The sequence below is a fragment of the Capricornis sumatraensis genome, chromosome 9 (genome assembly GCF_032405125.1).
Source record: "Capricornis sumatraensis isolate serow.1 chromosome 9, serow.2, whole genome shotgun sequence".
In the NCBI taxonomy this organism is placed as follows: Eukaryota; Metazoa; Chordata; class Mammalia; order Artiodactyla; family Bovidae; genus Capricornis; species Capricornis sumatraensis.
The window spans coordinates 30,724,896-30,740,386 of NC_091077.1; the positions used below are offsets into that span (position 1 = coordinate 30,724,896).

General features: G+C 41.2%; 1 protein-coding gene across 2 annotated transcripts in view; it reads right to left on the reverse strand.

Annotated features, from left to right (window-relative positions):
* SNX24 (sorting nexin 24) overlaps positions 1 to 15,491 on the reverse strand; it is a 171,975-nt gene that overhangs the window by 57,360 nt on the left and 99,124 nt on the right. For both annotated transcript variants that reach the window (XM_068980552.1, XM_068980553.1), the window contains 2 exons: positions 15,355 to 15,438; positions 1,554 to 1,658 (listed from right to left, as the gene is read on the reverse strand). In XM_068980552.1, coding sequence (XP_068836653.1) covers positions 1,554 to 1,658; positions 15,355 to 15,438 — 189 coding nt within the window. The remainder of the gene's footprint in view (positions 1 to 1,553; positions 1,659 to 15,354; positions 15,439 to 15,491) is intronic.

Here is a 15,491-nt window from a genome sequence, read left to right on the forward strand (position 1 = left end):
TTTCCTGTCATGTGCAGTCTCTGCTTCCCTTAATCTCCCACTGCCGGGGAGAGGCAGTGAAGGATCCATCTACCACATCCCCAGGCAGAAGAACAAGAGTGAAGACAGCCCTCCTCTGGGTTCTGGGGGTTTCCACACACCAACTTTCCCCTGTGAACACTGTAAAGACCAAGAAAACTGTGGGAGGCCAGAGACAGCTCCTTGACAATTTTTCTACTGGGGGAGAGGCCTGTGAACTGCTCCCTAAGTACAAGCCTCTGTCAACAGCCTCTCTTGAGCTTCCGGGTACTAGTCACTCAAGCACAACCAACCAGAAAACCTCTGTAGAGGACACCAGATGTAGGCTTCATGAAGCCCATAGCTGCCTGCCCAAACAAAATCCACTGAGGGTTAACGCTGAAGGGGGTTACAAAGACAGCTGTGGACGAACACCAACTTCTTTGAAGAAACATGTCCTGGTTAGATCATCATGATAAATTCAGAACTCCGAGGAGATGCCCAGTTTTTGAGAGCCAAGATTCCCCTACACCAACCCCTCACTCCTGGTCAGTCAGCCTCATGCATCAGCCCCTCAAGTGGACTCACGTCCTGACGAACACAGGCGCCCAAGCCCCCCACCCTCCTCTCAGCGCCTACTCCACATGGCGCTCTTTGGATTAATGATGGCTACACTGACTGTTCACCTGAGGCCACTAGCACTTTTTGTTTCAAAACTCAGGGAAGTTGACATTGCCTCACTCTTTCCTTTTGTTTTTTTCTGTCACTTGGCAGAGAGACTGCTTTGTCTTATCTGACTTAGGTAGATCTGTTTGCTCCTCATAGCTGCAGGAAAGAGAGTCCTATGGATTGTTTTAAAAACACACATTCTACTTTTTGAAGAAGCTAGTACTTTGTCAGAGGCAATTTTTATATACTTATTCTCAATTTGATTCCAGACGTGTACCAGCCAGGCCCACTGAAAATGCAGTTTCTCTCATTTTCTCTCGAACACTCAACATCTAAAGGCTAGGAACACTAAGCCACCAGGAAAGCCCTAATAATGAAGTTGCTCAGTCGTGTCCAACTCTTTGCAACCCCACGGACTGTAGCCTACCAGGCTCCTCTGTCCATGGGATTTCCCAGGCAAGAGTACTGGAGTGGGTTGCCATTTCCTTCTCCAGGGAATCCTCCTGACCCAGGGATCGAACCCAGCTCTCCTGCATTGCAGGCAGATGCTTTACCATCTTAGCCTATGAGGAAGAGACGAATCTTGAAGAGGAAAGCTAAAAACAAAAAAGCAATTTGTAGGATTGAACAAAAAAATAGACATCTTGTACACTTGTTTTTACTTTTATACTAAATTTTCACTTCCACATAACCATTTTAAAATAGAACCTAATTAAAGATAAAAGAACCAACCAACAACATATTTATAATTTTAAACTTTCCTTTCATTCAGAATGTTTGGCTTCTTGATACGGTCTGCATCTCACCCATAAGTTCTGAGAAAAAACACTGAGATATATGATTCTTTAAGTGACATTATATTAATTGAAGATCGAAACACATCTTACCTGTAAATATGTTTCCAAACCTTGTCGTCGTTGTTCTAAGACTTTGGGGACCCAGTTCCGAACATGTTTAGAAGGAATTTCTGGAGTTTTAATGCATTTCTTAAGCTATAAAGACAGAAATGAAAACAAACACAGGAAATGTCTTTTGATTATAAAGACATTATTTGAGGGAAAAGCCAATAAAAGAAAGTGAACCACTGTGATCTCCAATAAAAAGAAAGTAAGATATCTATACACTGAAATTTTATCGACAATTCTTTCGTTAGCTGGCCTAAATATTCATGTTTCAGAACATGAGTTCTCTGTTTTAGTAGTTGTTATTGTTATACATCATCTGGTATAATAGATTGGAATTTTTTTTCTGAAAAATTAAGAGTTCCATAAGTAAATTATAAAGAAAGTATAGAAGTTTTTAATTTCCAAAATCAATGAATACAATAACATTATGGTTGGAAGAAGTACATTTCTGATGAAAGGTCTTTCTACATATTTTTCACAGAAAAAGGCAAAACAAAATGCAACTGCTGATAATCATCATTCCTGGAATGCCATATGAACTAGACCACATCATATGGAGGGGTTGCTTAAAAGTTCTATAATAAAAAGAACTGAAAAAAGACTGATCCTTCCAATATCCCTAAGCATTAGGTCTAAATTTTGTTCATGATAACTGAGTGATGGTTCTCAGCTAAAGGGTTCTCTGCCCTTTCTGGGAAGCAGTTTTAAGGGACAATATAAATAAAGGAAAATTCTTTTGGAAGTTGAGTCTTAGAGCTGCCTGTTGCAGGTTCCTCCTACCACATCCTAAACCTGTGAATATTACCTTATAGGGCCAGCTACTACTGTGTATATCTGATTACATGATATTACCCTGGAGAGATTATCCTAGATTATACAGGTGGGCTCAATGTAATCATAAGGCTCCTTGTAAGAGGGAGGCAGGAGGACCAGAATCAGAGAATGGAAGATGATACATGACTGGCTTAGGTGACAAAGTAAAGGCCGTGAGCCCAGGTGACCTCTGAAAGCTGAAAAGGGAAAGGAATCAATTATCTCCTACAACCCATTCATATCTTAATTTTAGCTCAATGAAACTCAATTTGGGTCTCTGACCTTGAGAGGCATAAGATAATAAATTTGTGTTAAGTCACTGCTACTGCTGCTAAGTTGCTTCAGTCGTGTCCGACTCTGTGCAACCCCATAGACAACAGCCCACCAGGCTCCCCCGTCCCTGGGATTCTCCAGGCAAGAACACTGGAGTGAGTTGCCATTTCCTCCTCCAATGCATGAAAGTGAAAAGGGAAAGTGAAGTTGCTCAGTCATGTCCGACTCCTAGCGACCCCATGGACCGCAGCCTACCAGGCTCCTCCATCCATGGGATTTTCCAGGCAAGAGTACTGGAGTGGGTTGCCATTACCTTAAGTTTATGGTAACTTCTTACAGCAGCAATGCATAATAAACTAACACACTGCCTCTAAAGTGGAAATATTTTAATGCTCTAATTTAAAAACTTGGAAGCCCTACTAAATTGCTCCTTTACATGAGAAGAAATGGCATAATGACCTCTAAGAAAATATTAATATACACAGCTAAACCCCAGGATCTAAAACTGTAATAAAACTTTTTTTCTCATTCATAAGCACATATTCACCACTAACCAATCTAGGCTGAAAGAAGGAATCTTGTGCACTTCATAGCTCAGTGCTTCTAGTTCAAGATGTTAGGCTGAGCCTGTGTTTGCCTCCTCCATTCACAGCTGAAGTGCTGCTAACAAAGGGTAAAAGTGCTAGCTGCAAACCCAAGTCTATCCTTCACTTGATCATCAAACTCCTAAATTATTGGAAATAATACTGTATTTAGCTAAATTCAGCTTTAATTTCCCATACCCCCTTGCAAAGAGTGGGGGCCAAAGGTAATCAGAAGTCATAAAGAAAAGTTTTCCATAAATACTAAGTGCAGCACACTCAGCTGACTTGCACCATCTGTCCTGTTTCCCCTTTACCTCTTCCTCCCCAGAAGGTGACTGTGATGGCTGGAGCTGCCATGACCATATGCCACCACGAGGTGAGAGTACTGAAGATGGAAGACAGGTGTCCCGAAGACTGAGCAGAAAAAATGGTCAGTACCTGAGCACCTCCTGGAGCTGCCACAAGAGCCTGACTTGTTTTTTAGGACAAAAAAAAAAAAAAGTCCTCCCACCCTCCTATTTTAAAGTTACTGGCATGTGGACTTTCTGTTTCATAGACCTGAATTTAATCCTGGTAGACATTAAGAAAAGAATGCCAATGGAAATAGGACTCACAACAACAGAGAGAACAGGGCAAGGAGGAAGGAGCAATCACCAAGCAAGAGATTAACAGCTTTGTAAAAGACAGAAAGCAGGGGCATGATGCTAAAGAAAAGGCTGGAGCAGAGGAAGCCCCAGCCCAGACCTCCTCAGAAAGCGGACTGCAAAGGTCTGGATGCCAGTCTTCTCAGAAGCCTGAGAGGCTGTGTGCTCAGGACTGGCATCAAGAGGAAGAGGGAACAAGAAGCGGGACTATGTCTTCAGTTCAGTTCAGTCGCTAAGTCGTGTCCGACTCTTTGCGACCCCATGAATCGAAGCACGCCAGGCCTCCCTGTCCATCACCAACTCCCGGAGTTCACTCAGACTCACGTCCATCGAGTCCGTGATGCCATCCAGTCATCTCATCCTCTGTCGTCCCCTTCTCCTCCTGCCCAATCCCTCCCAGCATCAGAGTCTTTTCCAATGAGTCAACTCTTCGCATGAGGTGGCCAAAGTATTGGAGTTTCAGCTTCATCATCATTCCCTCCAAAGAAATCCCAAGGCTGATCTCCTTCAGAATGGACTGGTTGGATCTCCTTGCAGTCCAAGGGACTCTCAAGTCTTCTCCAACACCACAGTTCAAAAGCATCAATTCTTCAGCACTCAGCTTTCTTCACAGTCCAACTCTCACGTCCATACATGACCACTGGAAAAACCATAGCCTTGACTAGATGGACCTTTGTTGGTAAAGTAATGTCTCTGCTTTTCAATATGCTATCTAGGTTGGTCATGACTTTCCTTCCAAGGAGTAAAAGACCACTGAGATAAATAGCAGCCCAGTGTTATCCCTAAGCATGCACACCCCTATTCTATAAAAAAAGGGTAGGTGTTTTCCAGTGGTCATGTATGGATGTGAAAGTTGGACTATAAAGAAAGCTGAGCACCGAAGAACTGATGGTTTTGAGCTGTGGTGTTGGAGAAGACTCTTGAGAGTCCCTTGGACTGCAAGGAGTTCCAACCAGTCCATCCTAAAGGGGATTAGTCCTGGGTGTTCATTGGAGGGACTGATGTTGAAGCTGAAACTCCAATACTTTGTGCCACCTGATGCGGAGAGTTGACTCATTTGAAAAGACTCTGATGCTGGGAAAGATTGAGGGCAAGAGGAGAAGGGGACAACAGAGGATGAGATGGTTGGATGGCATCACCAACTCAATGGACATGGGTTTGGGTAAACTCCGGGAGTTGGTGATGGACAGGGAGGCCTGGCGTGCTGTGGTTCATGGGATCGCAAAGAGTCGGACACAACTGAGTGACTGAACTGAACTGAACTGAACACAAAGGAATCAATTGTTCCATTCTGGTGATGTCAAGCCAGCATCCAAGCAGAGATAACGTGTAGGCAGTTGGATGTGGGTCTGTAAATTGGGAGGGAGAATATCTGAGTGATACTGAGAGCTCCAGAGCTAGGTGCCATGACATTGGGAATGAGGTACAGACAGAGGAGAAGGGCTGTGAGGGGCCGAATCCTGAGAAGCTCCCAAGACCTTGCCTCCTTCACATGCCTGCAAAATTCCTCCCTTGGATCTGGAGAGGACTGGTGAATGAGGTAAGACAGTCACTCCTCTGATTGGGTTCCACTCTATGAGACCCAGTCCTAGCAGAGGCCTGGCTTTGAAGAAGTGAGCTGTGGGTAATGACAGGGACACATGGCTAGGATTTTAGGATGGCCTCAAGGATCTAAGAACAGTCCCTGGCTAACAGTCCGCAAGAAAAGAATGGACTTCAGTCCTACAACCGCAAGGAACTGACTTCCATTCATATGAGGATAGGACGGTAAAGAGGACCCTGAGCTGCAGATGAGACCACAGCCTTGGATGCCTCTGATTTCAGCCCCATGAGGCCACAAGGAGAGAATCTGGCTAACCTGTGCCCAGACTCCTGATCCATGGGAACTCTGAGGTAACACATTATCTTGTTAAAGATGCTAAGTTTGTGGCCACTATATGCTGCAGTATAAAACTAATGCAAAGGCCTTGGTCTGAGACACCCAACTCTGAGGGGCAGAGAAAAGAGGCTAGACAAGCAGTGAGGAGGCAGTGAAATGGTAAGCTAAGAAAGTGTTTCTAGAAGAGACACGATCAGACTGTGCAGACACTACAAAGTCAGAAACGCCAGGAAGCAGGAAGGCAGAGACTCCTCTTCCCAGGAATCATACTGAGAGAGGAGAACAATGCAGCGAGCATAGCAGGGAAGCATGGAGTCAAAGTGGGTTCTATTATGTTCAATGGGGAATATTATAATATATTCATTTATTGATGAGACTGATTCAGTCCTGGATGGCATAAAAGGAATAATTGATGAATATCTGTAAGGGAATAAACATATACCTCATCGCTACACTATCTGAGACATTTCTCAAACAAGAACAAAGCCAAAAAATGCTAATTATCCTGTGGTAATAAGCTTCTTAAGTTTTACTTTAAACATGAAGAAATTGTCTTTAACACAACTGAACCACAACATTTCTTACGTTTCAGAATAGAAAATCAACTGCATCATCTGTCTCTCTCTCTCCTTCTTAAAAAAAAAAATCTTGACGATATAGCACTGAAAAGATTTTCCCTTTTTATTTATGTCAGAAGTACTGAGGAAGCTGATCATCATAGTTGCCGGGCTCGGTGACAGCATTTGTAGGTGAGTAATGAATGGCTCGAGATGAGGAGAGACAAACCCAAGACAATATGTCTCCAGGAGGGCTCAGCTGCTTACAAGAAAAACACTCTTCTGCAGCTCCATCCGATGATTAAGTCCAGGCCAGGCTGCATCCAGACCAACGGCCTTTCTGATCCCCACAGATAGCAACCAGATTCCACAATGCCACAAACACAATCCCCCTCTGCGTGGCAGGACCACTCCCTTCCCTTTCCATACTGTTACAGGACTTTACACAGAACTTACCCCACAAAGACCTGCTGGATGTACACTGGTGATAGCAACCATTTTCCACCAAAAGGAACAGAAATACTTTCCCCAAGCATGGGGATGAAACGATGAAAAAGGAAAAAGAGGTTAGAGAAAGAGGTGGGGAACATTTCACGGTGGGTAGGGGGTGGGCATTCACACTTTCACTCCATGTTGTCATCCTATCTTCTCAGGGTTCCCTTGAAGGACAGTTCACAGGGTGCTATACCCCCAGTTTAACACCATACAGCAGTTTTTTGGTTCTTCTGAATCATGGACTTTGTTAAATTGAACATGAGAAGGCAACAGTCTACCCAAGCCAAAAGTAGGCAGGCACAAGAAACTTGTTCATTTAGGAAGGGACCAGCACCAGGCTTCCTGGAAACCTTTGTGAATAAAAGGCTGGTTGCCAATGGACAGGAAACAGCTGGGAAGGCCATGTGAACTGTGTCTAGCAGTTTGCCAGGTGGGGATGTTTTCTCTCCACACCGAGGATTCAGGCCAAGGAAGTCAGAGCTGCTTTCAAGGACCCAAGATTGATAGTGCAAACACCTTGGCTGCAGAGTGGCAGAGCCTGGGCTGGGGGGAGTGTGGAGAAGGCTCTTGTCTTACCCTGTCATAGCCTGGGTCTGAGCCATAAGGAGAGAAGCCTACAACTTTTAAGATATTATGCTAAGAGTGTACCTTCCCAGGGGGCACAGTGGTAAAGAATCCACCTGCCATGCCGGAGATGTGGGTTCGATCCCTGGGTCAGGAAGATCCCCTGGAGGAGGGCATGGCAACCCACCCCAGTATTCTTGCCTGGGAAATCCCACGGACAGAGGAGCCTGGAGGGCTACAGTCCACGGGGTCACTAAGAGTCGGACACGACTGAGCAACCGAGCACGCACATGCTAAGAGTGACCAGAGAACAGGGTGGGGGTCTGTTTTGGTTTCAGTGTGGTGGTCATGCTTTCCCACCCAGGACTAGCAGACCTTCAGAACAGGGGCAAGTGTAACCTGGGGTTAAGTGAAAGCGAAAGGAGCTTGTTCAGTCGTGTCTGACTCTTTGTGAATCCATGGACTGTAGCCTGCCAGGCTTCTCCGTCCATGGGATTTTCCAGGCAAGAGTGCTGGAGTGGGTTGCCATTTCCTTCTCCAGCAGATCTTCCTGGGATCAAACCTGGGTCTCCTGCATTGTAGGCAGATGCTTTACCGTCTGAGCTACCAGGGAAGTGGTTAGACTTACCATAAACTAAACTCCCACAATAAAAACTGTTCTTGTTGACCAAATATTCCTCTAGTAATTCATAAAAATGCATAATGTTCTCCAAATATCTCATTTGCGAAATACTTCAGTTCAGTTCATTTGCTCAGTCGTGTCCGACTCTTTGTGACCCCATGAATTGCAGCACGCCAGGCCTCCCTGTCCATAACCAACTCCCAGCGTTCACTCAGATTCATGTTCATCGAGTCAGTGATGCCATCCAGCCATCTCATCCTTGGTCGTCCCCTTCTCCTCCTGCCCCCAATCCCTTCCAGAGTCTTTTCCGATGAGTCAACTCTTCGCATGAGGTGGCCAAAGTACTGGAGTTTCAGCTTTAGCATCATTCCTTCCAAAGAAATCCCAGGGCTGATCGCCTTCAGAATGGACTGGCTGGATCTCCTTGCAGTCAGTTAATGCCTAATATGTGCCCAACACTAACAGACAGTGAGGAATATACAAAAGACATGGTTCCTATTTTTATTTATTCATTCATTTTTTTCCTTTTAGTTTTGAGATTTTAGTGACACATAGCACTATGTAAGTTTAAGGTGTACAGTGCGATGATTTTACTTACATACATTGGTTGCCACAATAAGTTCAGTGCCTATCTATCATCTCATATAGAAATAAAATTAAAGAAATAAAAAAATATTTTTCCTTGTGATGGAACTCTTAGGATTTAATCTAACAATATTCATATATAATGTACAGCAGAGTTGATTATATTTATCATGATGTACATTATATCCCTAGTACTTTTTTATTTTATAACTGGAAGTTTGCTTCTTTTGACTACCTTAATCCAATTCTACTTCCCCCAACACACTCCCTGACCCCCGACTCACCCCCACCTCTGGTAACCACAGATTTGACTTCTTTTCTATGAGTTTGTGTTTGAAGTATAATTCACCTACAAACACTGTGTTAGTTCCCAGTACTGACTGGATATCTCTATGCAATATAAAATGATCACCTGGATAGTCTAGATAAGGACACAGTTCCTAGTTTTTTAAATGTATCTTCTAGTTAGATAAAACTTAGGGATAACTAAATTTTAATTGGGACGTCCCTGGTGGCTCAGATAGTAAAGAATCTGTTTGCACTGCAGGAGACCTGGGTTCAATCCCTGGGTCAGACAGATCTCCTGGAGAAAGGAATGGCTACCCACTCCAGTATTCCTTCCTAGAGAATTCCATGGACAGACAATCCTGGTAGGTTATAGTCCATGGGGTCACAAAGAATCAGACATGACTGAGAGACTAACACAACAGAAAAGTTTAAATTCTCTCATAGCCGTTCTTAAGTAGAAATCTCTATTCTAAAAGGGAAAGGTGTTCCAAGGACAGAGAGATTCAGGAATAAAAGAAACTCACCTTGAAGAAGAACCTGAAATGTTTCAGTTTTATTTAAACAGATGAGAACACAGAGGAAAAGCAGTATGACAAAGTCAGAGAGGCAGTGATCTTCATATACTGGGTTGATGGGGAAGACTGGCTTGGCTGCCATCAGCATTTTCTTGGGAGAAGCAGTGAGAAATACAGCTGGCCAGTAAAGGGGTATATGGTAGACAGAATCCTGGTCTTCCCAAAGATGTCCATGTCCTAATCCTTGGAACCTCTAAATATATTACCTTACAGGTATGATTAAAACAAGTACTTATAGATGGGAAGATTGGGCTTCCCTGGTGGCTCAGCAGGTAAAGAATCTACCTGTCACTGCAGGAGATGCAGGTTCACCCCTTGGGTCAGGAAGAGCCCCGAAGAAGGGAATGGCTGCCCACTCCAGTGTTCTTGCCTGGAGAATCCCATGGACAGAGGAGCCTGGAGGGCTACAGTCCATGGGGTTGCAAAGAGTCAGACACGACTGGGCAACCAAGCACATCCAGGTGGGCCCGATGTGATCTCAAGGGGGAGGCAGAAGTGTCTAGGCCAGAGAGGAGATGTGATGACATGAGACGTGACGGCGGAAACAGAGGATGTGCTTTCCGACTCTGAAGACAGAACAAGGCCATGGAAAGCGACAGCCTCTAGAAGCTGGAAAAGGCACGGAAACGGATTCTCTTCTAGAGCCCCCAGAACGAACATACCCCTACTGACACATTCAAAGCGAAATAACAAATGTCTTAAGCCACTAACTTTGTGATGATCTGGTATAACAGAAAACTAACGCACAGTTTAAGATTTCTGGTTTTGAAAGTCAATGTGGATTTCATTGAGTTGGTAGATAATACAGGCCCATTTCAATGATTTTGAGCTAAAAAATGAAGATGAAAATAGTGCTTTAGAAAGATTATCTGTACCAGAGGAAGAATAAAAAGAAAAGGATCTGAAACAGTTAAATAAATACATGAAGTAGCAAGACACTGAATTGAGATGATAAGAGCAGAAAATGAAAAATTAAATGGCACATATTACAGAAGTTTGGAAGAATGAATCAATAGGCTTGTTGACACTCTGGAAATGAAAGAGAAGAGAAAGGTAGGAAGGACTTTCAAGGTTTCAAAGCTTGTGGCTTTAGTATGTGTAGGGAGGGTTACGTCTAAGAGATACCTTTAAAAACGGAACCACACAATAGGAATTCTCGAGCTTCAGTGAGCATGAAGGTCATCTGGGATGCTGGTTTAACATGCAGATTTCTGGGCTCCATCACAGAGATTCAATTCAGCATGCCTGGTGGTGCCCAGGAATCTGCAATCTAATAAACATTTGTTTGGATTCAAGTCATCCAAAATTCATAGTTTAAAAAAATAACCAGTCAAGAAAAATTAAAAGAAAGTGAAATCGAATTCTTCCAGAGTGCTGGAAGAAAAACCAATCTTACATAAAATCTGAAAGAGTGAAAATAGACATATATTTGAGATCACAAAAATGTTAAACTTTTATAATTTAAAACATTATAGACAAAATAAAAAAGTCCATCGTGAAAAGTAGTTTCATCAAGTGACTAATATTTTATTAATAGGCTATGCAAATTAACAAGCAAAAACAACGGAGGCCCTAGCAGATAAATGGGTAAGCACACAAATGGAATTCCAAAAAGAGGGACTACAATCATAAACGTAAGAAATACCAATTAAAACAGCAACAAGGCAACACACCTTGCTTTCTAAGTAAACAAATATCATGGTGGAGGGGCTAATAGTCAAAGCTGATGAGGTAATTTCATGCTTGCTGGTTGCATTATAAACAGCTAAAATCATTTTGTAAAAAAATAATTTGGCAATACATAACCAAAGCTGTTAAAATAGTCATACTCTTTGACAGAGAATGCTCCTTTTGTAATCTAGCTTGAAACTGTCCTGGATATGGGAAAAAAAAACAAAAAACAACAACTATATGTAATGAAGAATATCAATCATCAGAAGTTGACCCTGTGATGCACACGATTTCATTTAGTCTGTAAAACAATCCTATGCAGTTAGCGCTTTCATTGTTCCCATATTAAAACTAGGGAAATGGAGGCACTCAACTTGCTCCAAGGTAAAGGCAGGTTCAGGAACATTCTGCCACCAGAAATTCTACACTTAGTTTTTATACCATATTATCACCATGAGGGAATCCTGCAACCCAGTAGCATTTGTTCCATTAGAAAATGCAAGAAATGGAGAACAGTATGGAGATTCCTTAAAAAACTAGGAATAAAATGACCATATGACCCAGCAATCTCAATACTAGGCATATACCCTGAGGAAGCCATAACTGAAAAAGACACGTATACCTCAAAGTTCACTGCAGCATGACGTACAATAGCTAGGACTTGTAAGCAACCTAGATGTCCACTGACAGATGAATGCGTAAAGAGGTTGTGGTATAAGTACCCAATGGAATATTACTCAGCTATAAAAAGGAATGCATTTGAGTTGGTTCTAATGAGATGGACGACCTAAAGCCTATTACACAAAGTGAAGTTAGAGAAAGACAAATATCATATATTAATGCATACATATGGAATCTAGAAAGATGGTACTGATGACCCTAATTACAGGGCAGCAATGGAGATGCAGACATACAGAACAGACTTTTGGGGACAGTGGGGGTGGGAGAGATGGGATAATTCGAGAGAGTAGCATTTAAACACATTCTTTACCGTATGTAAAGTAGATAGCTAGTGGGAATTTGCTGTATGACACAGAGAACCCAAAGCTGGTGCTCTGAAACAAGCTAGAGGGGTGGGATGGGGAATGAGGTGGGAGGGAGGGGACATATGTATACCTATGGGTGATTCATGCGGATGAATGGCAGAAGCCAACACAATAAAGTAAATAATTATCTTCCAAATAAAAATTAAATTAAATCAAAAAACTGCAAGACAAGGAAGAAAGGAAAACAGTAATTATAGCAGCACAATAGAAATATATGTGAGTAACAATGGGTTATTTCCCCCACCTCCAAACTTTCTGCAAGACTTAGCTTTATTATCTAAAAAAAACTCAGCTTACTTGACGGGAGGAAAATAGAGCACATAGTAAAGGAAAAAAAAAAAAACAACCTTCTGACTTTTTCAAAAAATTAGAAAGAAATCCTAAGAAAAGTGTAGAGGATGAGAATGTTTTGAGAGAAGGATAATAATAATTATACAAAATTATGAGCTTGAGAGAAGTATAATAATAATCTTCAGATAATTAGATAAACTATCAAATGAGTAATGGTTTTAGTTTGTCTCTAAATGGGCCTGACAGTAAGTCAGGAGGCATTGTTGTGTTTGTGGCAAATGGATATGAACCATGCGTCTATGATTTTAAAGGTACAAAGCACTTATTAATAGTTCATATACAATTTTAGAATTAATTTGGGAACATTGGCTAAAAACTTTTAATAAGTGAGAAATATAATGTACAGTGTAAGAGAAACCAGGACACTGGCAACAGAGCAAAGTGCATCCACTGCAGAAATAATTGAATATTCAAAAAAATAATGATAATTGATTTAAAGAGAAAATATTTTATGTAAAAACAGAACATTCAAAGCACCCAAACATGGAAACTGGAGTACCAAAATTCTAATAAAAGGATAAAATTGTACACCATGGCAGCAATAATCAGTAAAGCTTGTGTATTCTGATTTTTTGCCCATGTCAATCCTCCTTAACAAACAACTTTACAGTCAGGATTACAGATTTATATTTATTTTTACACCCTGTCTTTATTTGCATTTCATTGCTTTTTAGTTACTTTTTTGCCAAATCTAATACAATTAAAATGGGACAAATAAAGAGGACTTCTAACAGCCACTTACTGCTCTATAATACATACGATTCAGTGTCTCTCCACTAAAACTCTGCCGCACAATGTTATTTTTTTCTCCAAATCCCTGTAATCACGTTTTAACGAGGCTGCTAAAAACATGCAAAACTGAGAGATTTGAGAATTTCTATTTCCTCTTAATTCTGATCGTCTTGATGATATAATTTTAAGAATAGCTCAAATTATTAACAGAACTACAGAAGTTGAGAGAAGCATCCTAGAAAATCTAGCAATTTCTTCTGACTCTGAGAATCTAAGACCTTGCCTATAATCACTGGGGAGAGGGTCTTCTGTAGAAGAAAAGAAATCGTAATAGAGAAGAGAGCATGAGCGAGCCTCCACTGATAAGCAGCGTGGGCAGCCTCTTGCTCAGGGCGGGCCTAATTGGCAGTCACCCAGCTGTGCCTCGGGTGGAGTTGGCCCCCAAGTATCTTGGGGGACAGCTGGGCTGTGCTGGGGTCATGGAGACCTGGCAGGGTAGGAATGAGGCTTGCATGTGACAGGCTGCCGAGTCCAGACTACTGCAGCAGAGGCCGGGGAGGGGGAGGACTTCAGGTTTTAATTTCATTGTATGGACAGATTTCATAAGGTCCCCAGCAGAAATCTCTCTAGAATCTGTTTCCTCAATAAACAAGCAAACAAAACCAGAATTCCTTAAAAAGGAAGTGAAGCCCAGACTCCACGTTTGTTTCTCTGTGAGGCCCATGTGTGGGGGAGCTTTTTGTAAAGTCGGCTGGCAATGCCCAGCCTAAGTCTGTGCTTCGCCTGTGCTGTTTCTTGCGGAAGTAAAGCTGGATGTAACACAACTTTAAGTAGAAAATTCAGTGTTAATTATCCCTTGCTATCCTAATGGAAAAGTATACAGATAACCTCAGACAAGGGGGAAAAAGGCTTACTCACTTCCCAGTATAATCTGTTTCAAGTTTTTACTCAATACTCTGATTGTAAAATAAAAATTTTAAGTTTTAAAATGCTACAAAAGAAATGCTACACAGCTTTTAATACAGAGTAAGCCCACTACCACATCATTCATGCACTGATATTTCCCAGAAAAATTTAAGTTGTCCTTAATGAAATTAAAAGCATAGATTAAACATAGCAAAATGTATAATAAGTGTAATTAAATAAATTAAAAATAAGAAAATAAAAGCATAGATTATTTCTGAACATACTATCTTTCCATCCAGCTTTTTTCTCCCCATCTAATTTCTTACCTTGAAGAAATTGAACTGTGCCACACATTTCATATATGTGTAGGTATATAATAATACATATTAATATACAGGAAGTGTATATATACATACACATATACATATACAAAGATATGAATATGTATGTATATGAAAGAAAAATGCTAAAACTGTGTTAGCTCATATGTGGTGATTTCCTGGGCAATTTCATGAGATATTTCTAGTTATTAAGGTATTTTAACACTTTAATAATAATCTATAACCTGTGAAATATTAAAATTTGATAGAAAAAAGTATGCTCTCTTCTACTTTTTACTAATCATTTTTCCAAAACCTCAGCTATTCCTTTTGCATTCTTATTTCTTTTCTCAAAGACTTTAACGAAATGGTTCTGAGAACTGAAAAACCAGTCTTGTAACATGGCCTTGATAATTCAAAAGAAAGCCTTGAGCTGACTTTACATGATCCCCAAACAGTCCTTGAATACAGGAGACATAGATGTCATCTTTTTCAGATATATTTGAGTATAAGTTGATTTTGATAAATTTATTTCTGTAAAATAATCATTTGACTCCCCTCCGTTTCTGTAAAGCTTTAAGTATATTTTGTGGATAAAATAGGATTTGGGTCTTATTCTTTCTGAACCTACAACACCCAGCATAGTACACTCCAGTTTGCCATCACACATATATTTATGCAAAAGACCTTAATGGAAAATCCACCTACTCAGAAAGCATACCTTTGAAAGGACTGAACAATTCATTTTAAAAGGAAATCTACTTCATGATAAAAGAAATCATACTGTTCTCAGAACTGTTAAAGCTCTAAGAACCACAGGAAGCGGTCTTAATGTTATACCATCTGTCCTGTAGAGAAGAGCTGGGGGGAGAAGTTACCTTTTTGTGCAGGGCATGAAATTCGCTGTACCTTTTTTCAACAAAATGTTTTCTCCCATTCATTAGAACTTCTATCTTAAACACCTAAAGGAAAAAAATAAAAAAAGATTAATTCCACCAGTTCCAAACCTTCAATT